The sequence below is a fragment of the Eumetopias jubatus genome, unplaced genomic scaffold, assembly GCF_037043125.1.
Source record: "Eumetopias jubatus isolate StellerSeaLion01/CBP00866 unplaced genomic scaffold, mEumJub1_p1.0 scaffold_12, whole genome shotgun sequence".
NCBI lineage: Eukaryota > Metazoa > Chordata > Mammalia > Carnivora > Otariidae > Eumetopias > Eumetopias jubatus.
The window spans coordinates 57,357,571-57,380,351 of record NW_028274818.1 but is presented as its reverse complement, the minus strand read 5'-3'; the positions used below and the strand labels follow the sequence as shown (position 1 = coordinate 57,380,351).

General features: G+C 46.9%; 1 protein-coding gene across 1 annotated transcript; it reads left to right on the top strand.

Annotated features, from left to right (window-relative positions):
• The first annotated feature begins 447 nt into the window (after nt 1-447).
• Nucleotides 448-22,741, top strand: ATP1B1 (ATPase Na+/K+ transporting subunit beta 1). Its single transcript, XM_028123021.2, has 6 exons — nt 448-730; nt 5,156-5,284; nt 16,220-16,375; nt 18,127-18,311; nt 20,869-20,949; nt 22,008-22,741. The coding sequence occupies exons 1-6, from the start codon at nt 634-636 to the stop codon at nt 22,269-22,271; spliced, it is 912 nt and encodes a 303-aa protein (XP_027978822.1). The 5' UTR covers nt 448-633; the 3' UTR covers nt 22,272-22,741.
• Nucleotides 22,742-22,781: the final 40 nt, after the last annotated feature.

The window sequence follows — 22,781 nt, the reverse complement described above, 5'->3', positions numbered from 1 at the left end:
CAGCCCCGTGCCCGCCCCTTCGGGCCCTATGCCCCGCCCCCTCCGCGCCTGCGATTGGCCAGCCGGGCCGCTGGTGGGCGGGACCCCGGGCCGCCCCGGCGCGGTATATAGTAAAGGTAGGGCGTGCACTCCGCCAATTTCTCCGCTTGAGGCGGGTGTGCGTGGTTCCGTCCCCTGTCCGTTTGTCCGTCCTTCTCTCTGACTTTCTCCTGCCCCCTGCCTGCCTCTGCAGAGGTCACAGGAGGCGGGGGCCGAACACGCGGCCCCAGTGGCAGCCGGAGCGGCAGCTGCGGCTTCGCCGAGCCCCCAAACCCCTAAGGACAAGAGGAGCGCGTGGCGGACCAAGGAGAGCCCGCGAGCGGCCGTGCGCCCACCAATAGGTGCGGGGCTCGGAGCCGCCCAGCCTGCGCGGCCCCTCCCTCCGCCCTCCGCCCCCGCCGCCACCTCCCCCTCCTCCCGCTCCTGCCTCTGCCCCTCCGGCGCGCGTCTGGCACTCGGAGAGCCGCAGCGGCAGCGGCGGGTGCAGCCTGCGGAGAGCCGGCCGGGGCCGCCAACCAGCAGCCCGGGAGGACGCGAGGGCGCGCGCCGCACTCACCCACCTTCAGCCCCCGCGGCAGCCGCTGACCCGCCACCATGGCCCGCGGAAAAGCCAAGGAGGAGGGCAGCTGGAAGAAATTCATCTGGAACTCGGAGAAAAAGGAGTTTTTGGGCAGGACCGGTGGCAGTTGGTGTAAGTAAGGGGTCCGCAGCTCCCCACACCCCACAGCGCCTTGTCTGTCCGGGGCGACGCATCCCTGCGCAGGCTCTGCGGACCGCTCCGCAAGCCTCCCGCCGCCCGGGGTGGAGCGGGGTCGGCAGCGGGCGCTGCTCGGGTCGTGCCAGCCTGGGTTGGTCATCCGGTGTGGAATGAGGAGCCCCCAGGTTGGGCGCGGGAGCTTGCCGGTCAGAGGATTATGTAGATTGCCAAGGTCTTGTTTTGGTAATTTGCAATCTGTCCGAGCATCGCTTGAGCCCTTCCTTCCCGGGAACGGTCCGGCTCCGGGAGACTAGATTTGTCTCTCCCTGTAGTCATGTCCCAAGCCCTAAAAAATGAGATTTGAGGCAATGAGAGAACCTCATGGGGGTAATCGGATCGGATGCAGGCGATGTGTGTTACAGCACCTTTCTAGTCTAAATACCTCAAAAGGCGCGGGTGGTGGTGGGGCGAGCAGAATCCGTCCACACTGCAGTATTTCTTAGCTATGCCCAGAGTTTCCCCAGTGACCTCCCCTAGAGCCATTATAACCCAGAAGGGGCCCAGGAGGCCCCCGGAACATGGTAAAGTCTGGGTGTTTTCAGTGTCTACACACACAGATGTGGAATAAGTAGGTTGGGTTGATTACCGTGAAGGGTTAGTCTAAGAAATAAATGGCTTAAAGGTAGATGCAGCTCACCTTACAGGATTTGGGGCAGCCTGTTGCTTGGCTGGATGGAATTTTTTTTTCCCCTCATTGAAAATTAGATACCTTGATTTCTGTCTCCCTTCACCGGAAGGGTGACATTTTTTTTAAAAGGTCATTTTGAAGGGCAGAGTTGTAGGCAAATCTATAAGAGTCGTGACTGCGGAAGAGAGAGAAGAAGGGAACTCCCCCCTCCTGCATCACTGCCCCCTCCTTCTCTAATATCATCACCATCATCATCATCAATACCGCTAGCACCACCACTGCAGCCACTGAGGGAGTCCTGGCTAGGGGCTGATGCAGTGTTCCTGATTGGGAGGATCTGTGGCCATCACAGGAGAATGAGTCAGGGAAATAGTGCTTGGCTGACATTTTGAATTGGAAGAAGCTAGAATATATGATTTTTGCAAAGAAAAAAAATTGCAGCCTTTACTGGGGCTCTCTTGATTGAAAAATAAAGGGTTAATAATGCATCACACTTCAAGGTTAGTCAAGGTGAAACGGCATTCCAAGGTATTACAGGGAAACATAGGTATTCCTGAATCATGTTAAATGTAGGTCTTTCAAGTGATGGCTTTTGGCTCGTATTTTATATTTTATTTTATTTTGGGGGGCCTCTGTTCTTCAGTGGGATTTTTGCCATAGTTTCGCGTGCATAAAGATAGCTCTCGGTTTTCTCAACATGGAAGGGAAAACCTGAAGAACTCAGGGTGTGTGTAGGGTTAACGGCCCCTGGCCAGGGCGATCTCCTAGCAACTCCTCTCGTAACTTGAGTGAGTCCTGGGGTGGTGCGCTGCGGAACGGAACGGGTCCCCTTCTCCCGGATGCACAAGGGGCTCCAGCCCTGGTGGTCTGGTCCCAGTTTTGTCACAGGCCAGGGGCTGCCTGGACGCCAGGCATATTATGAAATTTGCCCTCTAGTGTTTTCTCCTTTCATAAAATAGATTTCTTTCCTCATTCCAATTCCAGAATAATATTTACTTTAGAAGGTAAGGCAGTATAGGAAGATTTGTTCCTTAAGCTGACATTTAATGGGGCAGCACCTCCAAATGTGAGAGAAAGCGCACATGTGCCTGTGTGTCTTAATATTGGTGTCTTGATAGCACATCCCGCAAGGTGCCAAGACACTGATTTATGAATGCAGACATCGGGATTGGTGTGCTTGTCTCATCTTTGCTTCTCTTTTCCAAGGTACAGGTGCTGGGCTAAAAATTCAGGTTTTGCTTCACGCCAATTTGTCTCCTCTTCTCTGGCAATGTAAGAAACGACAGACCCTCTCTTATCAGAGAAAGTGATAGCAATTGCTGTCTCCAACGGACGAAATGCTACCTTTGCAGCACTGGGCCCAATATGAATGCCCTTGGGACGAGGGCAGGTTGCCCTTGGCTCGGTTTTGCTTATAGGTAGATTTTCACCAAGATGGACGCAGGAGCCTTGCCTGTCACCTGCTGGAGAAATGGCAGCATGCAAATCACCTGTGGTTTCCACCTTTTTATTAGGTTTCACCTTTTTGTTAAGTTAATACAGGCATTGGTAGGTTTTTATTAGGTTTACTGCTGGGCCAGGATGCCAGTCTTTCCTTTTGCCTGTGACCCTTTGAAGGGTACTCATTTTTTTTTCCTAACTGGAAAACCTCTATATTACTTGCATTTTTTTAAAAGGAAGAGAAATTGCTGGAGAGTTAAAAAAAAAAAAAGCCTCTAAAATTTACCCTCCGTGCCACCCTGGCCGGTTGGTACAATTTGTCTAGCTTTTCTTTTTGAGCAGCCCCTGGTAACCTGTGTTGGTGAGTCCACTGCATAGGTCCTGCCAGATGTTCATGTTCCTCTAACCAGTTGACCTCACAGCTGTCACTGGGGAGATTTTGCTAAGTAACATCTTGGAGCAAAAGAGAAAAGTCCCTCATTTCTCTTAGGGTACAGTGTCAGGCAGAATGGAAAGGCTGTATCTTCTTCGGCCTTAATCAGTGTGCTCGCAAAAGGACTGATTTTTCCATTTGCTCTATTTGTATTTTCAATTGTCGTCTCAATTATGTACCTTAAGTTGTTAGAATTCGGTATCGGGAGTCCAAGGAACGAGTATAAAAATGCTCCGGTTGTTGGAGGAGCCAAGTGTGGTCAAGCTAAGAGCACCAAGACTGGGGGGACAGACAAAAAGGGAGGTTACACCAGTTTCTTTCTGACCATGCTCTACCAACTCTTGCACCTCTTAGCATTCACTGGAAAAATTTTCCAGATCTCTTGACGTCACAGCCTTACCATTTGCCTACTGCTACTTGGAGACAGAATGCAGCAGTTAACCCTTGTCCTGCTGGGAGGCAGTGATTGAGCTGGGCAGCTGTGGTTCTGGATTCTACAGTCTTCCATTTTTCCCTATCTTTGGCTCGTGTCCTGGCCTTTTTCCTACTTTTTTCCTTCTTTTTTTGGATAGGGGAGGAAAAGGACTATGATTAAGCATCTTGGTCTTAAGTGCATTTGGCTTGTTTTACTGGTGCTTGTAGCGTGATTTCCCTGAACTGTGTATTTGCTGATTGGAAAGCTGGGCTTTTAAATGCATGCCAAAGGCAACCCGGCTGCTTCCTGCAACAGTGTGCCCACTCTCTGCCTCCATCCCTCCACCATGCACCAAGACACTTCCTTTCCACGCTCTTTTGTTCTGTACTTTGTACCCCCGGGACCCAGCATTTTCTGCATGAGATCTGGAGCTTTTTAGAAGTAACCTAAGGCTCCTTCGTGCAGTCCTGTTTCAGACTTGATAACCTTACGGTTCACTTGCTCCTGTTCTTACGTTCGCAGGGAGATGTTGACTGGCACGGGGCTGCCGGGCGATGCCTAGTACAGCCTGTTACTATGCGGCTAATCGGGGGGATAATCCTCGTAGACCAGTAACTGATAGCCTCATTCCCGTCTGTGCGCTTCGTGGTGCTTAGCTTCTTGTGTTTTTTGCTTTTGCAGCCAGCTCAGCCTATGTCCTGCTTTCCTGCTAGCTGTGGGAAAAAGAAAATACAGCTCGTGAAGCCAGTCAGTATTCTGGGTCCAGGCAGAAGATGAAATAAAAATATGCCTGTCATTTTGACTATAAGATTTCCTTTTGTTTCCCCCTCCGTTGGTGCCCCTGAAGGAAAAACACAGTGTGCTCAGTGCCTAATACATGTCAGAGGTGGGGTGACAGAAAGGAGCAGAAGAGCTTCCCGGGGCTTCTCGGCATTCATTGCTCTGGCCCAGCATAAAAACTTGCAGGCACTCGAATATTTGAAGAAGCAGCAGGGCTTGGATTGTAGGATTGAGATGTCAGGGGACAAACAAGGCAAGAAAACCTCCGTCTGTCTCTGAGGGAGTATATTGTAATATTTGCAATGTGTTGCGTAAGCACACAAACATGTCCCTAGATTTTATTGGTGATCTTCATGAAAATTTTTTTGTTTAGGCAGTACAATTATTTCCTGTAAATAACCTTAGTTCTAGCCGAACATTCCTCTTACCCTTACCTCCCCGCAACACACACACATTGTAATGGAGGACTGCCCGTCTCTCGTTTTTACCCCATTGTGTGGGAGTATGGTTCATGCTCTGGATCAGTGTTGGAAAAGGAAGTTCTGAAGACCCGCTGGAAGGGAAGTCAGTTAAGGAAGTCCCTTTGTCTCTGAGAAGGTTAGCTTTTCATTCTGAGTGTGTGACTGTATCACAGCCTTGTCTTTCTGTCTGTGCTCCTTGCAGTTAAGATCCTTCTGTTCTACGTGATATTTTACGGCTGCTTGGCTGGCATCTTCATTGGGACCATCCAGGTGATGCTGCTCACCATCAGCGAATTCAAGCCCACATACCAGGACCGAGTGGCCCCACCAGGTAACATGAATGGGAATAAATTCAGTTCTTCGGGAGGTAAAATGGGTGTCACTTTTTCACCCAGAAAAACACTATTCTGAGAATTGTCTGTAATGCAGTAGTAAACTGAGCCTGGTTTAATAGGAAAGATGGGAGCTGCTCATGGTTATAGCCAGCTCTCCTGTCCGCATTGCAGACAGAGCTCCGGGGGTTGCAGATGTCTTATCTTTACCGCTCTGCAACGAGGGTGAAAAACCCTGGTCTCCCCCGGCACCCGAGCCTGCACCCAACCAGCTTGTGCCTCCTGATGAGGCACCCTTACTGCCCAGTGGGTTGGTTAGTGGGGTCATTACAGGGCCTTTCCAGCTCAGGCACGTCTTTCACTTTCTCGAGGGGACTGTGACTCAGATAAATTCTTTAAAAAAAAAAAAAAAACCCACTTCAGCTCCTGTTTTGAAAGATTAAGTTATTTTTAGGGACGATGAGAAGCTCTGACATGGCCGATTACTCAAGGGAGAGAAGCCATGGCTCCAGGAGTCCGTTCTCCCACCTGCTGTTGACTGAGCTTGACTTAGTTTGACCTTGAACAGCGGCGCGCTCTCTTCTCACGTCTCAGTGTTTGTACCCACTGGCTTAGTAGGAGTCTCGTATATCGGCTTTCTAGACCCATTTTGCAGTTTCACTGTCTCCTTTAGCTCTGAAAACTTGGGATGAACAAGGAGAGGTCATCACAGAAGGAAAATAATGCCGCACGCGTGCCCCATGCGCCTTGTGCATGTCCATTCCAGTCACTGAACCCTGGGGAAAGCCCGTGCCCTTAACGCCTGACACTGACAGAAGGACAGAACAGCAGGGCAGCCGCAAACCTGATTGTGCTCGCTGGCTCTTCTAAACTTCATTGTCAGGAGGACCTAGAGACAGGAAGTGTTGCATGAGTTCCGGCTTCCTGCATTATAAATGACCTTGAGGCTGCCACTGGGGGTGACAATGACGTGTCCCCTCTCCACTTTCCCTGGCAACGGCTTCGTAACAGCTGTATTTAGGTGACAGTCTTGAGGCCGTCTTCATGGCACCGAGCAGCTTGGATCACGGCACCAGGCGGCCTCACTCAAGTGTGGCTGCTTGTCCCAAACTTGTTGTGTCTGCCTCCTAGCGCGGGTGTGAAAGGCTCAGAAGAAAATCTTCAGAATATGGAGATGGCGAACGAACATTGCTCCCTAGCCTCAGGTCCCATGGTCCTCCACTGTAAGGAAACCCTGGATAGTGCCAGATGAATTTAGATCTAGGGGATTTTGGAAGTGGGAAAAAAGCAAACATGTAAGTATATAAAACAGCTTTAACCTGGTTAATAATCTGCAGTTTCCAGCAAGTATTTCCCCGAAGAGGTGGGTCTCTGGAAAGGCTGAAGCAGAAATTCTGGTATGCACAGAGCAACGTAGGACCTTAAGTAAACAGGTCATACGCTGGCTTTTGTGACAGCGAAGCCCAGTGTGTCCTCTTCTGTTAGATTTTTATGGTAGTGTGAGTAGTCGTCATTCACATTTGTGTAGATCTTTCTATTTTTTTAGCCTCTGAAAAGCTGTTCTTTAATCATGATGCCGCTTCCATAATAATTCATATCCTCAAAGCCGAAGAGTCAGGCATTTAACTTCCTCGATATAAAACTGTGCTGCTTGTCTATAAACTGTGGGGAGTCAGCCTTTAATAAAAGTAAAAAATTTCTTCGTGTTCTTTGCAGAAAGGGCAATTCCACTTTCAAAGAGAAAAGCCTAAGAAAAGAAAAGGCTGAAGTGCCAGACCTTTTAAGTGGGGACTTGGCCAGTGACCTTGCCTAGAAAATCTGGTGGAGGTGCTCAGCCCTTCCCACCCCCTCTCCCAGCCTCCCCCCCCACCCCCGTTCCTTCTAGCTCTTTCCTAAAAGACACATTCTCAGTACCTATATTTAGTGTCCTCAGCCGTTGGACTGACCTGACAAACCGTCGCTTCTCCAGAGGAATGCTGATGGCTCATCGTGGAAATATGCGTTCCTGTTCTTTGGCCCGAGTCACAGGAAAAGTGCTTCCTCAGCTCTCCCTCTTCCATGTCCTGCTGCCTGGGTTCTTTGTCTTCGAATGTCTCTTTTTCCTCCTCTCCTCATCCACCACCTTGCCAGAAGAGTCTGGGCAGAGGACCCTTTGCTCTCACCCTCCCAAGGGACATGACTTTGATTTGAAAATGATGGTGGCCTTGGAGCAGGGAGGCCAGGTGAACAGAGCCACGAAGTGCAGCATGGGACTGTCCCTTGGTGCTCAGAGGGACCCTCACTGGACCCTCCTCTTGGGATCTGTCAGAACAGATCTCAAGAATTCGTGTTTTGGGTAGGCTATTCCTTCAGTCTGCGGACTGAACACATTGTGGAAGAACACCTTGGCGATTCCACATTGTATCTCCAAGCTTCCATGTTTGTGGAAGCGAAGGAGGGAAACTTGTATGTTTCAGTCAGATGAAGCTACTGAGCGTGAAAGACTCGATATGTCATTTAAAGATTGGAACACTTAGTAATGCTATTATTAACTGAATTGGGGGCATGAGTACAGACCCAGCCTGACTGGGGTTTGACTGCGTTTTGCACTCTGGGCACACCTTGTAACTAGATCTCTTCTGAATAACACGTGCAAGGGTGGGTGGCCAAATTAAACAGGGGCGATGGTGCGGTACATGTGGGTCTGTTTGTCTGTAATCCTGGATAAGCGGATAGGCTGAACACAAAAGTCTCTGAGAAAGGACTAAGTTACAAAAATGGAAGTGAAATTTAAGGGGAAAAAAAAGGCATCACCTCCAGTTTCTGGGCCTGAGCGGCGGTGGTGTCGGTGCCCTGATCCTCCTGACAGTGTCCTGTTGCTCTGGGACGGTGGTGCACATATCGCCCCCTCAGCTCGGAGGGCACAGGGCCCTCGCTTCCACTGCGATAGAAGGTGAAACATACAAATTGTTACATCTGTGGTTCAGGAATGGTTATTGGCCATGTGACATGGCTTAACGTAAATATGAAAGCAGCCCCGAGTTTGTAAGCCATTGTACACGTGTCCACTGTGAAGCTGACCTGAGAAGGAAAAGCAGGAGCCTTGGAGTTGGACACACTCCCCACCATTCCATGCCCTACTTGACCTCACGATGCCTCCATCTTCTCATCTGCAGAATGGGAATAAGACCCCGTGAGAACTTAAGGAGATGATAAATGTATGTAAAGTGAATAGTGGCAAGGCTAATGCCATCAAGCAAAGGGCAGCTGTTAGCAGCCACTTCTCTTCTTACTGGAAGGAGCAGTTTCTTTTCCGGGACTGAATTCAGTATTTCTAGACTGTGAGCTTTGGATGATGGAGCAGGGACGCTTTGTACACTTAGCGATTTTCATGGAGTGAATAGCATCTTGGCTTTACCACAGAAAGCATTTGGGAGAAATTGGGTTAGGAAACACGCTTAAAGATATTTTTAGGTAAATGTAAGTGACACTGGATTTGTCGCGTAGTCTGTCTCTTTAACATACCCACCCTGGCCAGGTGAGCCCCGCCACGCTCTCTCCCTGGGAGTCCCTATTCGGGAAGGCCCCTGCGGTGGCTGGCAGCATCTCTCCTTATGCTGTTCACTCTTGGACCTGGAGGGGGAAGCTGCCGTCGCCACGCTGGGAGAGGCCCGGGGGCACATGGGACCCCGCGCGCCTCGCTGCCTGCCCAGCACTGTCATGCAAGAGTGTCCGCTGCCCGGGCCGCCCTCCCCCAGCCCCTGCTCACTGAGCCACAGTGGAGTGACATGGAAGTCACTGCATGTCAGTTGGCACACCCAGGGGAGATTCCCAGCCACTTTGCTCCCTGCTGAGCAGGTATGAACCTGTGCTCCTGTTCTTCCTCTTTAGGTTGTGGGTTGCTTATATTTTTGTTTTGAAGTAAAGATGGCGCAGTGTTGGAAGAACTAATAAAAGGTTCGTGCTCTTGGCGCACCGGGGCAGGTCAGTCGGTTGAGCGTCTGACTCTTGGTCTCCGCTCAGGGTTGTGAGATCGGCCCCGTGTCCTGCTCCATGCTCAGCAGGGAATCTGCTTGAGATTCTCTCTTCCTCTCTCTCTGTGCCCTGCCCCTCCCCTGCTCGCGCGCTCTCTCTAAAATAAATAAATTAAAAAAAAAGGGGGGGGGCGGGTCATATTCTTGGTGCCATGGTAACCAGACTCGAGGAGGGAGGATGGGGGGTGCAGAGCAGCAGACCACACTGGCACTACTGGCAGTTTTGATTTCATCTGGACTATAAGAGGGAAATACCTTGTCTTCCATTAGGGTACAAGGCATTATAGTTCCAGTCTCAGTGTAATTAAGCCAAATTCTTGAGAAATCATTACATCTGTCTCAGTTGCTTATTTTCTCAAACCATCACACTCATATTACTCCCACTTAAATTTTAAAAGGAGAATTGGAAACGTTTGGCTGCCTTCTAGGTTGGAAGAATTGTTATTTCAAAGTGCCAATAGGGTGTTTTTTGTTTTTTTGTTTTTGTTTTTTTTCCTTTGCTATTTCCATTAGATTCCATTGATTTGTACTGTGTGAGCTGACATGCTAAGCACTCAGTGCTCCCCAGACCGGGCTGCCCCTCACATTCTCCCTCCTTCTCTCTTCCCATCCTTTCATGGATCCTGCCAGCTTACTCCCAGAGTTGGTGGCTCTCGATGAGCTAGCATTGGTGGCTGTTGGGATTTCCAGAAGCTACTGTCCAGACCTGTAGTTTGGTGAAGGGTTTAGGGCGGCAAGCTCCACAGATTCTTACTCTCCAGAGTGCCCCAGCCCTGCTGTGTGGTGTCAGCGGCTCACCAAACCATGTTGCTATTTCTTCATTTGTAAAGACCAAGATAAAACTAATAAGTTAGCTCTTGGGTACACAGGAAGACTAATGATTAACTTAAAAATGTTCTTGGAGCCCCAGAAAAATGAGTCTTACTCTGGCTGCTCCTTTGAGGTAAGTGAGCAGAGCAGAGACTTCTGACACCTAGGACTGGGTAACGAATTCCATCCACGGAAGGACAATGGGGAGAAAGTGCTGAATCTGTGAGATTTCTTTTAGAGAATTTTGCTGTGTACACTCTGTTCTGGAGGATGTTGTAGAAGGAGCCACGGCCTCGTGGCCTCCATGTGCTGTCGCGATGCAGGATGGGGCCGCTCAGTGTGTTTATTGGCACGTTCGCACGAGCTGAGGGCCCATCTGACGGCAGCTAGGACTACGGCGGAGTTGAGGGGATGAAGGAGAATAGGCATGCCCATTATCTAGTGGCTTCCAACCAGAAAAGTATAGCTTTTCCCACATACATTCATGAATAGACGTTACCCAATATGTACGATATGGCGTCTTGTTTCAGGTTATTGGTCACTTAGCAGATGTTATGTTCTGTATCTAGATGGGTTGAATCTGCTGTGTATGTTTGTTCTTCAGTTTGGCCTTGAACAGAAAAGCTCACTGTGAAATGGTAGGGTTTGGCTCTTTGAAGGGGGGAGACGTGTGTGTGTATCTGTACACATAGATGTGTAGGAGTGTCTATAAAAATCATACCCCCAATTTTTTTAATTGCAAATTACTTTTCAACTTGGACTGGACAGGACATCCATGGTATGTGTGTACTGTGTGCACGGCTACCTTTGTGTTTCTTTGCCTTGGGTGCCCTTATTAGTCATCAGGGGTACCCTCCTGGAGGTTTCTATGGAAAATGATGCCTATTTAGAGTATTTGGTCTGGTGACTTAAGGGGTGTATTAAATGACCATACGAGCAGCTGTGCTTTGGGATTCACTTGAGTAACTGTTCCAAGGTTATAATGGCCACGTTCTAGTTTAAATACTTAAAACTCACAAGTAAATTGAGGCATTGTAAACTCGCTACATTATAAACCTAATTGGACACAATGTACTTCTTAGTGAAAAACCTCGCTTTTCTCTTTCCTTTCCTCCTTTACTTGCTAGTTCCCCCACCTGCTACTAAAGCCAAAACCTGAGTGTTTTCCTTTGTTTCTCAAGAGATGGGGGACCAAGGAAAGGCAAATGTAACTATAAAAGGCAACTGCAAAGCCAAAGAGGTGGTTTTTTTTGTTTGTTTGTTTTAAACCCCAAATTCTTTGTAAAGATGCCATCCTCATTAAAAACCCAGTACTAAAATTTCACATCCCACTTATGATTTCAGTCCGCTTAGGTGGCTTTATTAAATAATAAGCGAAATGTAATTTAAGGGAAATGGCCCTACCAGGGCAAAGCTGTATAGAACTCGGCATGGTGAATGTCAATTCAAGTGCAGAACACTGGCGAGGCAAAAGGTTATATCTGTTTCCTGGAATATAATTTGAGAACACAAGCCAGTGATTGGGTGTTATGCTATCTTTGGCCTCTGGGAGTTACCACTGGAAACAAAGCTCATCCTTGTCTAAAGTTATGACTAACAACTTTAAGGAGTGGGCAATGTAGAGAGGGACTAGCTGAAAGTATCCATTCTCATGTGAACACGACTAATGAGGATGCCGGTCAGCAAGATGGGATTGTGTGGCCCGGGCAGAGTGTCACAGTTGCAGAAATCTGTGTGGACTCAAAATAATAAAATTGCCAAATCTGATCCCGTTCCTTTCTGTCTCTTCCCGTTAGTCTCAAAATGCAAAGTAAATGATTTAGATATCCGGTCAAGGGTCCTTCATCAGCCTCTTGTGTGTATATAATTGCTTTACGGAAATTACTTTTGAAGAGAGGAATTTTCCTGGGCGCCTGGGTGGCTCAGCTGGTTAAGCGACTGCCTTCGGCTCAGGTCATGATCCTGGAGTCCCGGGATCGAGTCCCGCATCGGGTTCCCTGCTCAGCAGGGAGTCTCCTTCTCCCTCTGACCCTCTTCCCTCTCGTGCTCTCTGTCTCTCATTCTCTCTCTCTCAAATAAATAAAATCTTTAAAAAAAAAAAAAGAGAGGAATTTTCCTAATGGTTTGGAAAAGATCTCATCAGACAACTCTCCTAATTAAGATGATCCAGAGCAGAATAGGCAAGGGGATTGATCTCTGAGAGTGTCCAGGAAGAGAACTTCTCAGGCCAGAAGGCTCTGGATGAAGAAAAGGGGAGGCAGAGCTGCTGGGGGATGGAGTGAGACCTTGCCCAGACATGGGGGAAGGAGAGCAGATATGCTCACCAAGGAGGCTGTGTCCAGACTTGACTACGGGGTGGCTCCTGGGTATTCATGTATGTATGTACATGCTGCAGTAGCTGTGGGTTTAGAGAGAGGAGCTGACGCCATGACCAGAACCCAAACCATGGATGCTTCTTTTTCTGGAAGCAATCTTTAGATCACATGTTGGGTATCTTAAAAGATAAAAGTGGTCACTAAGGCTTACGGTAGTTACACCTTCAGGATCCTTCAGACACCCCAGAGGTAAACTTCAGCAGACAGGAAAGCATGGCTGACTTTCCTGGGGTTGGTCTGTCATTCCTGGTCTCCCTCTCCCAAGGTTCTGTGTCACTTCAAATGGAAAGGACAGGGCGGTGGCTTTGGCTCAAGGTCTAATCCAGCTCAGCAAGTCATAGGATTCTAAGACCCTGTGCTTAACTGTCTCTTTTACTCTTGGTTTCTCAGTCCCATAGTTTCTGATGCTTCTCTGTATTGAACACAGTCATGATTCTTCAAGCATCTTCGAACTGCATTTCTCTCACGTGGTAACATACAGGCTCTGTGGGGCTTAGACTGTGAGCCATACTTACTGAAGGATTTGGGCTCCTGGGTGGAAATTGGTGAAAATTGATTCACTTACTTGGTTTTCATTATTTCTTCTTCCCCCGATCTAGAGAGAAACGAGGCCAACTGTATAGAGCTTCTCCGGGCCAGTGGTAACCATTGTGAGTGCAGTAATAATGCCGACTATTTCCATAGATTAGGTTCTTAACCACAGAGGTGCTTGCTAATGGGAATCACGTGTTTGTCTCTGGGTGGGCATGAACTTATTTTTGGCCGCAGTTCTCAGGCCCTTGAAAGATGCACTCACTAGCAGAGCCCAGAGCCCTGACTCAGGGTGCTGATGCTTGGGGGTCCCACATGCATCACCTGGTCACTTTTAATAGTGGAGAACTTGGACTTGGTAGCTCAAGGGAGTGAAAAGCACTCTGCATAATGCCACCTCCTCTCCCTGCTGTCCTTTTTGCTCTGGGAGAGTCTGAGAAGTACATCATCCAGTCCGGGAGATGGAAGCTTGGTCTTCGACTGGCCCCTGGAAGAGAGAATTCAGAAGGGGCTGGATCGGGAGGGGCTGCCTGGACAGCTGAAGCCGGACACTCACCTTGTGGTTGAGGTCCTACCATGTTACTCTAACGTAACCTTCTAGGTTCGCCCTCCTCTTTTGAAGTCACTGGGTGAGACTCTCCAAATCTCCCTTGGGCTCATGGACATTTTGTTAGCATTTTGTTGTTTTGTCTGCTCTGCTGAGGGACCACAGCTGGCATGATTGTTGCTTATCCTGCTGGTGACCCCTAGGGCGGCCGGCAGCTTCTTCCCTACCACCCCCTTCCTGAAGGCTGGGTGAGAGCTCTCCTTGCTTTCTGACAAGGGATCTTCTCTCTGCCCTGTCTCCTGCCTTCTCCCCGAGCCTGGAAACGCTGTTCACCCTGCACACATACATGTTATTGGTCCATTTCTGCTCCCACTCCCACCCCGGTCACACAAAGTACCTGAGGTAGATTTCAGCAAACCTGCATGACCGATTTTGAAGGCATTTGCCTCTGACATTTTTGTCTGCCCTGCACGGGCTCCCTGGTGGGCATGCCCATCAGGCTTCATTCTCTGCGGACTCCAGGATTATTCTAGGAAAATACCCCATCCTCCTAAGTTCTGTAACCCTCTGGCCTTGGGCCTGCCTCTGCCCTTCTGCAGGTCCAGGCATGTCACCTTGACTTAAATGTCTAGTTTATAAGTCAAACCAGGAATGCGCACCCCCCACCCCAGCCTTCCCCGTTTCAATGGGGAGTCCTGTTTTCCATACTTTCTCAAGCATGAAATCCCAATGGAAAGTTCTACTCACTTTTGTTTTATTTTTTCAGGTATCTGTCATTTTTATTTTATTGTCTCCTTGTGCTATAAATGGTCACAATGCCAATTTTCTAACTTGATGTTTAGAAAAAGATTGTTCAGGGTATACTTAAATTGCATTAGTCCTACAAACAATTTTCTAGGGTTTGTGAGCATCTAAAAAGTATTTTTTAATTGTAGTAACCCTTGTTTATTTTTAACAATGATGATTTTTGTAAGAGCAAATCCCGGTACTTCCCATTTGACTCCTCTCCGTCATTGTTGACAGCTTTTTTCTCTTGGATTCCTCAGGTCCTACGTGACCCTTTTTGAGATGATTCTTCATGTCACTTGTAAAGTCATTTGTCTAGGGCAGCCCCTCTGCCTGGTCCCAGACCCTCACGGTCTTTGTCTTTATCCCTGTTTTCTCCATTCTTCTAGAGAACTGCAGGCATGGAAGAACTTACCTGTCAAGCCCCCTAAAGCTGGGCCTCCTTCATTATTTAACCACTTTTGAAGCTCAAAGCCATCCTTAATCACTAGAAAAAAGAGCAGCCATTGAGCCCAGCCCCTACCGAAGCCTGTCCTCCAGCCTCACGGAGGGTGCTGCTAAATAGTCACCATTCTCTTGTCATCACTTCAGTTATGTCCTTGTCTTCATCATATTTGCATCACTGCATCGCCACCCTCGGCTTCTGACTCCCCAGAGCAGTGGTTCTTAACCCAAGAGTGCTTAGGGAACCCTTCAGGCTCATTAGAGATTCTCGAGTCACATCAGTAGCACTTCTGACTTGGCAGGTCTGGGGTGGAGCCCACACAGTGGCAGGTTTAACGCGCCCCTTGGGGAAGGTGGTGCTCTGAGGGGCCGCGGGGATGAGCCGCCTTCTGTGCCCAACACCAAGTCTGGAGTGGGGATTAGAATAGGGTTGTGAGATTTAGCAAATAAAATACAGGATGCCTAATTAAATTTGACCATCAGATAAACCATGAATTGATTGTTATAGAAGTATGTCCTAACATTACATGGGACATCTATAAAAATTGATTCATGGTTTATCTGCAATTTAAATTTAACCAGGCAACTTGTGTCTTACCTGGTCATCTAAGACTAGAAGGCAGTTGATCAAGTCTCCACCCATTGCCCCTATGTATAGGGCTGTGTGGTGGTGTTCAAATATCTATCTAGGAAATCTTGTGATGGCAGAGGCTTTTGAAAATTAAAGAATCTAAAACGTTGGTTAAAGAATGAAAATTTGAGGTAGTCCTACTTTGAATTTTATACTGGCTGGCACTTGACTTGCTTTTGGAATGGAAAGCAGGAATGGTAACTGTACATAAATCCCAATTCATCCAGTTTGGGTTAAAGACCCAAAGAAATACCTCTCTCGAGTAGACTTGAGTCTTGTAGGGTTTGGAATGGTCATCAACTTGTTAAAAAAAAGTATAAAAACCCTCTGTGCTCAAGGCTTACATGCAGTTAGGGAAAGGAAAGCCACCTGCAAGAAATGCTAGCAAGCTATGCAGTTGTTTTTAATATGAGCATATGGAAGTACTGGAAAGATAACAGGCTTTGGAGTACAGTGTACACGGGTTGAAATTCTGGTTCTACCACTTGCTCTGTAACCCTGGGCCAAGCACTTAACCTTTCTGTGCAAGAAGTTTCATTCATAAAATGGAGATGATGCCTATCGTGAAGTGGTGCTGGGTAAATAAAATGATATATGATAGTAAGGCACCATCATTGGTACTTAGGTACTTAATCTAAATGCCAGAGAAGTGATTTCACAAGAGAGCAAGAATTTAACCCGTTCTTTTTAGTAGGTGGGATTGGCGAAGCACGTTTGTACATGGGAGAACTTGCTTTGAATGATCTTGGTTGACTACGTTCCCACTAACGATTTGCCGTGTTGTTCTTTCTGTCTAGGATTAACACAGATTCCTCAGATCCAAAAGACCGAAATTTCCTTTCGCCCTAATGATCCCAAGAGCTATGAGGCCTATGTGCTCAACATACTTAGGTTCCTGGAAAAGTACAAAGATTCCGCCCAGAAGGATGAAATGATTTTTGAAGATTGTGGCAGTAAGTAGACTCATTTTGGATGTTTGTGGTTAATTCTTATTTCCCATTTCTACCTGCTATTTAATGATTGAAAGATACTCTTCAAATAATTAAATAATTGAAGTCTGGCCATATTGAGAGGATGGGTTTTTTTTTTTTGTCTTTGTTTTTTTAAAGCAAGAAGACTTTATGGTTTAGGCTTGGAAATGTGATGGAAGAAACAAAGTCGCCTCAAGTGTTAACGATTATCTGCATTTGGAAAGTGTCTTGCTTAACTTGAAACACTCCTGGACACGTTTGCTTTTTACTGCTCACACTCGAAGACTGCAATTACAGTTATGGTTCTCTTACATCTATTGATTTTGAGAAACGCAACTGTTTATATTTCCAGATTTCTGTGCCCCCTCCACCCCCTTCGGAAGAGTGTACAGGACCTTTCATTATAATGGCTCCTTGGCATGATTAGCTACACGGATATGGATAAAAGATGATTTCTGGTTGGGTAGAGACCTTCCTAGCCCCTGGTTGGGATGGATAGTGAAATGTCTCAGGCAGCTCAGCATTTCAGTAACGGATGGTAAAGGAAGGGCGGCTCTTGGATTTATTGACCGCTGACAGGAACACATACCTTCCTCCTCGCTGCCTGGAGTATGCATTATCCAGCCATGTTTTCAGACCTCCTTAGACAAGATCTCTGAGTTACCAGGTGACATCAGTCCTTCTGACTCAGTTCAAGCATTTACCAACACCAGCTCTTCATGTGGCCCTGTTTGCTTGATCATAATATGGGGTGAATTGCCATTTTAAGTCATTCTGAAAAGAGTAATTTAGAAGAAACATTTTCACTAGATTTCTCTCATTAGGATTTCAATGAGGTTTTCATCTTTGCGGTAATTAAAAGGCCTGTATAAGAGGTCATTAGGGTGAATCGCTTCCCTGGAGAGGGACTGAATGGAGGCCCTTTACCATTTAAAGGGAAAATAGTTATTTTGTGACCCTAGAAATACATGCAAATTATGGTATTTGCCTCAATTTCTTGCAGGATGCTTTGAATTAACTTTGAATTCTCTATTTCTTGTATTTCTCTGGCTTTGTTATGAGGTATGAGTCAAGATTACTATAATATAATTTTTTCAGTTGAACAAATGCTTATAAGAAGTCATAGCTTGCAAAGGCAAAAATTCAAAAAAAGTTTTTTTTTAAACCTTGAACGGTGGCTGAAAAGGAAGAAAATAATTCTTTCCTTACTCTTTAACATGCTAATTAGTGGCAAAGACAGTGGCCTAGCAGTGGCCAGGCAATTCTGACCAAAAACCTTCCAGTTCTGAAAATTATTGGCAGTCCTTTTAATTTGGCTTCTAATCATAATGTCCCTGTTAATGAGCTCAGCTGGTGTTGACCTGTGTCGATGAGGCTGCTCATGACAGGCGATCGGGTTTCTGCTCAGTCTCCTAAATAGCTGAGTCATCCATTATTTAAGGGAAGAGAAATATTGCCACAGACCAAACATCACGTGTGGATCATCAAGTACTGAGAAGCCGTGGTGTGGGATCATAAATAGCTATTGCTGGCGATAAAATACCTTTTTAATGTCCGTGAGGGGACCAGAGATGGTTTGCTGGAAATCCTTGCTTAATTCAGACCATGCACTAAATGCAGAACAGCACGGGCTTAGAATGGGTCACTGTGAGAAGGAAGAATGCTCCCTTTCCTCCCTCAGGGGCACTCAGGAATTGTGGGTACAAAGTGAAAACGGTGTTTTCTGTTTTCAGATGTGCCCAGCGAAATCAAAGAACGAGGAGAATTTAACAATGAGCGAGGAGAGCGAAAAGTCTGCAGGTTCAAGCTTGAGTGGTTGGGAAATTGCTCCGGAATAAACGATGACTCTTACGGCTACAGAGAGGGCAAACCATGTGTCATAATAAAGCTCAACCGAGTCCTGGGCTTCAAACCTAAGGCAAGTCCTGTTTTAAACCCTAGAATGTAGAAGAGCTTTTCTCATTTGGATGAAATGGCTAATTGGTGTGAGGAGAGTCTGTCTGTAAAGAAGATTTAAAGTATACTCAGTGGCGACTTCAAACCCAGTCAAAAGTCGAAAAGTTCGAAAACTTCTGTGTCTGCCTTGAGATCCTTGAAAGTTAGGTCGTTTATCTCATTTTCCTAAAGTGAGAGAAATTCTGAGGGGCAGAGCCACGGCGGCTCTGTTCTTAACACTTCTGTGATGTCATTCTACAACATGAACTCTTCGAAAATAAAAACAGAAGAAGATATTTTCCCAAATTTAAAAACTGTCTGCATGTAGAGTCTCAGTCAGGTTTTGGTACTCTTGGAGCCCAAGAGTACTTTTAAAAAATTGTCCGGTAATCTGAAAACACAGGTTTTTGTTTGTTTGTTTGTTTTTTACTGGATGACGATTTCATTGCAAAAGTAGAAGCTGAACGCCATTCAGGTTGAGCTTTGATAACCATGGTGTTGGCTCTGGGCGTTCTCGCCGCCGAGCGGGTGAACGTTCCTTGCGATCACCGAACGGTGGCCGCTTGCCGTCCTGCGCCGTCGGGTGAGATGAGAGTAATCGTTTAAGAGAAGGAAACACGTATTGATGTTACCTCTGCTTTCATAAAACCGGCTTTTCCGTGTTCTCCCTCTGGTCGTGGGAAAGGGAGCCGTCCTTTTCCCTGAAGCAAGGCTGCTGCCGCAGGGCCCCCAGTCACCCTCGGACCCAGCCCTTCCGAGTCAGGTTCTCCATTCTGACAGGGATTGACCACACAGTCTCCTGAGTTACAGGAACAAACTTAACCTCCTTTCTGGAATCTGGCTCTTTTGTTCATTAGTTTTCTGCCGCATGCTCTTGACTTGTTTCCACAATGCTTGTTACCCAGGAGTCTCTTTAAAACAGGTAATTGATGTAGTGACGAAGAGTTTTAACATAACTGGAGGAGGCCTCAGAACTCCCTTCCGGCCACCCGAGGCGGAACTGGGTGGGTGTGCAGGATGGATGGAGGCCCGGCCGGCAGCCGTGAACAGCCCTCCTGCAGAAATGAACGTACCCCTCTCTCCACAGAACTGTAATCTTCTTTCCACGGAAGTTAGGATAGAATGGAAGAGAGATGGTGAGACCCGTTATGTCACACTTAGAGTTGATACTCGGATTGCCCAGGAGCCCTTCCCCTGGACAAAGCAGCTGTTTGGCCGTGGAAGGGATCTGTGTGGTGGTCAGAAGGAAGACGAGGCCCGGTCTCTGCTCTCTGAGGCCCTCACTTGTGGTCATAGCTCTCCATAGGGACTGAGTGATAGTTGTCCGTTCCCCCTCTGCCCCAAGGGGTGGTCCTGTTGTGATTCTCATCTCTACCCACATCTGTAGAGGTGCCTGCTGAGTGATGATTTCAGCTACTCTTTCTTTTCTGTCCTTGTTTCCTTTTGTCTTTGATCTCCACTTGGTTATCCATCACCACAGTCTAATCCACCACCTCACCCCCAACCCCCCCCCCCCCCGCCCCCTGCTCTGTTGTGAGAATTCTTTCTGTCCGAGGTTGTGGTACTCCAACATCTCATCAATATGCCTGTTTCCTCCTCACCCTCAGGATAGATTCTGGTATTTTCTCTCCGTATCTTTAAAGATAAATCTGTTGCTGGTAGAACATTCTAAGAGTCAGATCTTGATGATCATTTTCTTGTATTTTAAAAGAGTGTCAAACATATTAGCTCCTTACTGATACAGAGAATTGCCCTTTTTCTCTGACTTTGGTTAGATGGTCTCGTGTCAAGACCCACATGCTACGCTGATCTGAGTAAGCAAGCAAGTGGCTGTCTTTCCAGGGAAGGGTGTTCATCACACCTCTTCTGGGGTGGATTTGCGCCAGCGCTGCAGGAGGGAACCCTCTAGATGTTTCACCACAACGATAACTTTGAGAGTGTACTCTGGGTCCCTTCTGTGGAAGGGGGCTGCTGCCTTGAGGGCACTTGCTGTCTTGAGCTGTTTTACATATTGGACTTCCTTAACTGAATTGGAGATGCTCCTTACATGGCAGTGCCTCTGCTGGAAATTCAGAGATTCAAAGGAAAAAAAAAAAAAAAGCCTACTTGAAGAAGGCCTGCTGGAGAAAAAAGGATGGCATTATTTTTTCATGGAGGAAAGCCCAGGTTTTATAAAAACAGAAATGTCAACCAACTTTTCCATCTAATTGTTAATAATCGTCGCAAACGAGGAATGTTGTGCTGGGTTGGCTTTTATTTTTCAGTGTCCTGGAGGAGAGCTCATTAGAAGTGCCCTGTCGTGCTGGGCTGCGTCACAGCTTACCTGCAGCCTCACGGAACTTGGGCACTTACTTTTATTTCAACCAAAGTCCCAGCCTGGATTGGTTAGCGGAGTCATTCGTTCTGTTACCCACAAGTGTTCTTTCAGTTGACTTTCCGTGACCAGTGTGTACTTGTTTATGCTACAAGCTGGCTTCATTTATCAGGAATGTAGAAAATTACTCACAAACTTATTGACCAGTGTGGGCTCTTGTTTTTAGCCTCCCAAGAATGAGTCCTTGGAGGCTTACCCCATGATGAAGTATAGTCCCTACGTCCTGCCGGTCCAGTGCACTGGCAAGGTAAGGAGACGCTTCTTACTGAGGGTGGTGGGGGAGGGAGGGGGGAGTACAGGCGAGACTGTTTTCAGTTCGAGGTAAAACTTGACTATGGGAGAAGAGAAACGTGGCTTCCAGGCATTAGTCGCAGTTGAGCTATAGCTATATGGGGTTAGAACATCTTAAGAGAAAGATGTAACAAGGCTAAAACCACATGTCAGTTTCTCTACCAGAACAAGAAACTGAATTATCTGAATTTAATTAGCGGGAATATTGGTTTATAGAACTGAGAGGTGAACTCTATCTAGCCCACACAGTGCTTATCTGGCCCACATGGTGTGTTCAAAATTGAAGGCCAACTTTTTTTTTTTTTTTTGACAAAAATGTGGTTTTGGCTTTTCTTTAAAAAATAATGAAAAAATAAAAATAAAAAATAATGAAAGATAAGGTAATAGTACATGTTCCCTTTAGATCTAAAGATAGGTTTGTAGTGGACTGTTTACAGAGAGGGCAGAATAAAGAAAGGGAATCTCTACTCCGTGCTGCTTTATGCGGGCACCAAGAAATGGATGCAAGAAAGTGAAAGGCAATTAGTTAGACTTTTGGAAGGAATATGGCTGAAGTACCATCCACTGGGCCACCACCAGTGGATTTGCAGGTGCCTTTCTAGGTGTGTTAGCTTTGGAGAAATGCTTGGTTCCACTGGACCACCACCAGTGGATTTCTGACTTTCAGTGGTGGGTGCCTTTCTGGGTGTGTTGGCTTTGGAGAAATGCTTGGTTGGCCTTTGCCTTCACTCTGTACAAAGAGAACAGTTTGCTTTTATGAGCACTTGCCATGGCTGCCAGGGGTTAGACTGAGTGTGTGCTGGTTGCTCTTGTGTGAGGTACCACCGCGGGACTCTCCAGTGGTTAGCGTTCAGCTGCTTCTGGGGGGGCTTTGAGCGGGTGCATCAGGGGCTCACTGGTCTCCCTGCAGCAGCGGTTTGCAAACTGCTCTGTGGGATCGAGAGCCTCGTTTGTCACGGCAAGTAGCGATCTGGGCTGCAAGCCATTAACATCTCATTCCCCTCTGGTTTTTAGCGAGACGAAGATAAGGATAAAGTTGGAAACGTGGAGTATTTTGGACTGGGCGGCTACCCCGGATTTCCTCTGCAGTATTACCCCTACTACGGCAGGCTCCTGCAGCCCAAGTACCTGCAGCCGCTGCTGGCCGTACAGTTCACCAACCTCACCATGGACACTGAAATCCGCATCGAGTGTAAGGCGTACGGTGATAACATTGGGTACAGTGAGAAAGACCGTTTTCAGGGACGCTTTGATGTAAAAATTGAAGTTAAGAGCTGATCTCAAGCACAAATCTTTCCCACTAGCCATTTAAAAAGTTAAAAAAGATACAAAAACAAAAACCTACTAGTCTTGAATAAACTGTCATACGTATGGGACCTACACTTAATCTATATGCTTTACACTAGCTTTCTGCATTTAATAGGTTAGAATGTAAATTTAAAGTGTAGCAATAGCAACAAAATATTTATTCTACTGTAAATGACAAAAGAGAAAATAAAAATTGAGCCTTGGGACGTGCCCATTTTTACTGTAAATTATGATTCCGTAACTGACTCGTAGTAAGCAGTGTTTCTGGCCCCTGAGTATTGCCGCCTGTGTATCTGATTTAGCGTACAGTACTGTAGGTGCACACTCTGGTCATTTTTCAAGCCATGTTTTATTGTATCTGTTTTCTACTTTATGTGAGCGAGGTTTGTTGTCCAAGATGTAAATAGTCAATGGGAATAAAACTGGCATGTTACTTTTTATTATTATTTTTTTTGGTTTGGCTCTTTCAAAAATAATGGC

What these genes read in the sequence shown, in the direction of transcription:
- ATP1B1 (XM_028123021.2), top strand. Translation starts at nt 634, where the DNA reads ATGGCCCGCGGAAAAGCCAAGGAGGAGGGCAGCTGGAAGAAATTCATC. An exon ending in CAGGACCGGTGGCAGTTGGT is followed by an intron (nt 731 to 5,155) that starts GTAAGTAAGGGG and finishes TGCTCCTTGCAG; the next exon opens with TTAAGATCCTTCTGTTCTAC. An exon ending in CGGTCCAGTGCACTGGCAAG is followed by an intron (nt 20,950 to 22,007) that starts GTAAGGAGACGC and finishes TCTGGTTTTTAG; the next exon opens with CGAGACGAAGATAAGGATAA.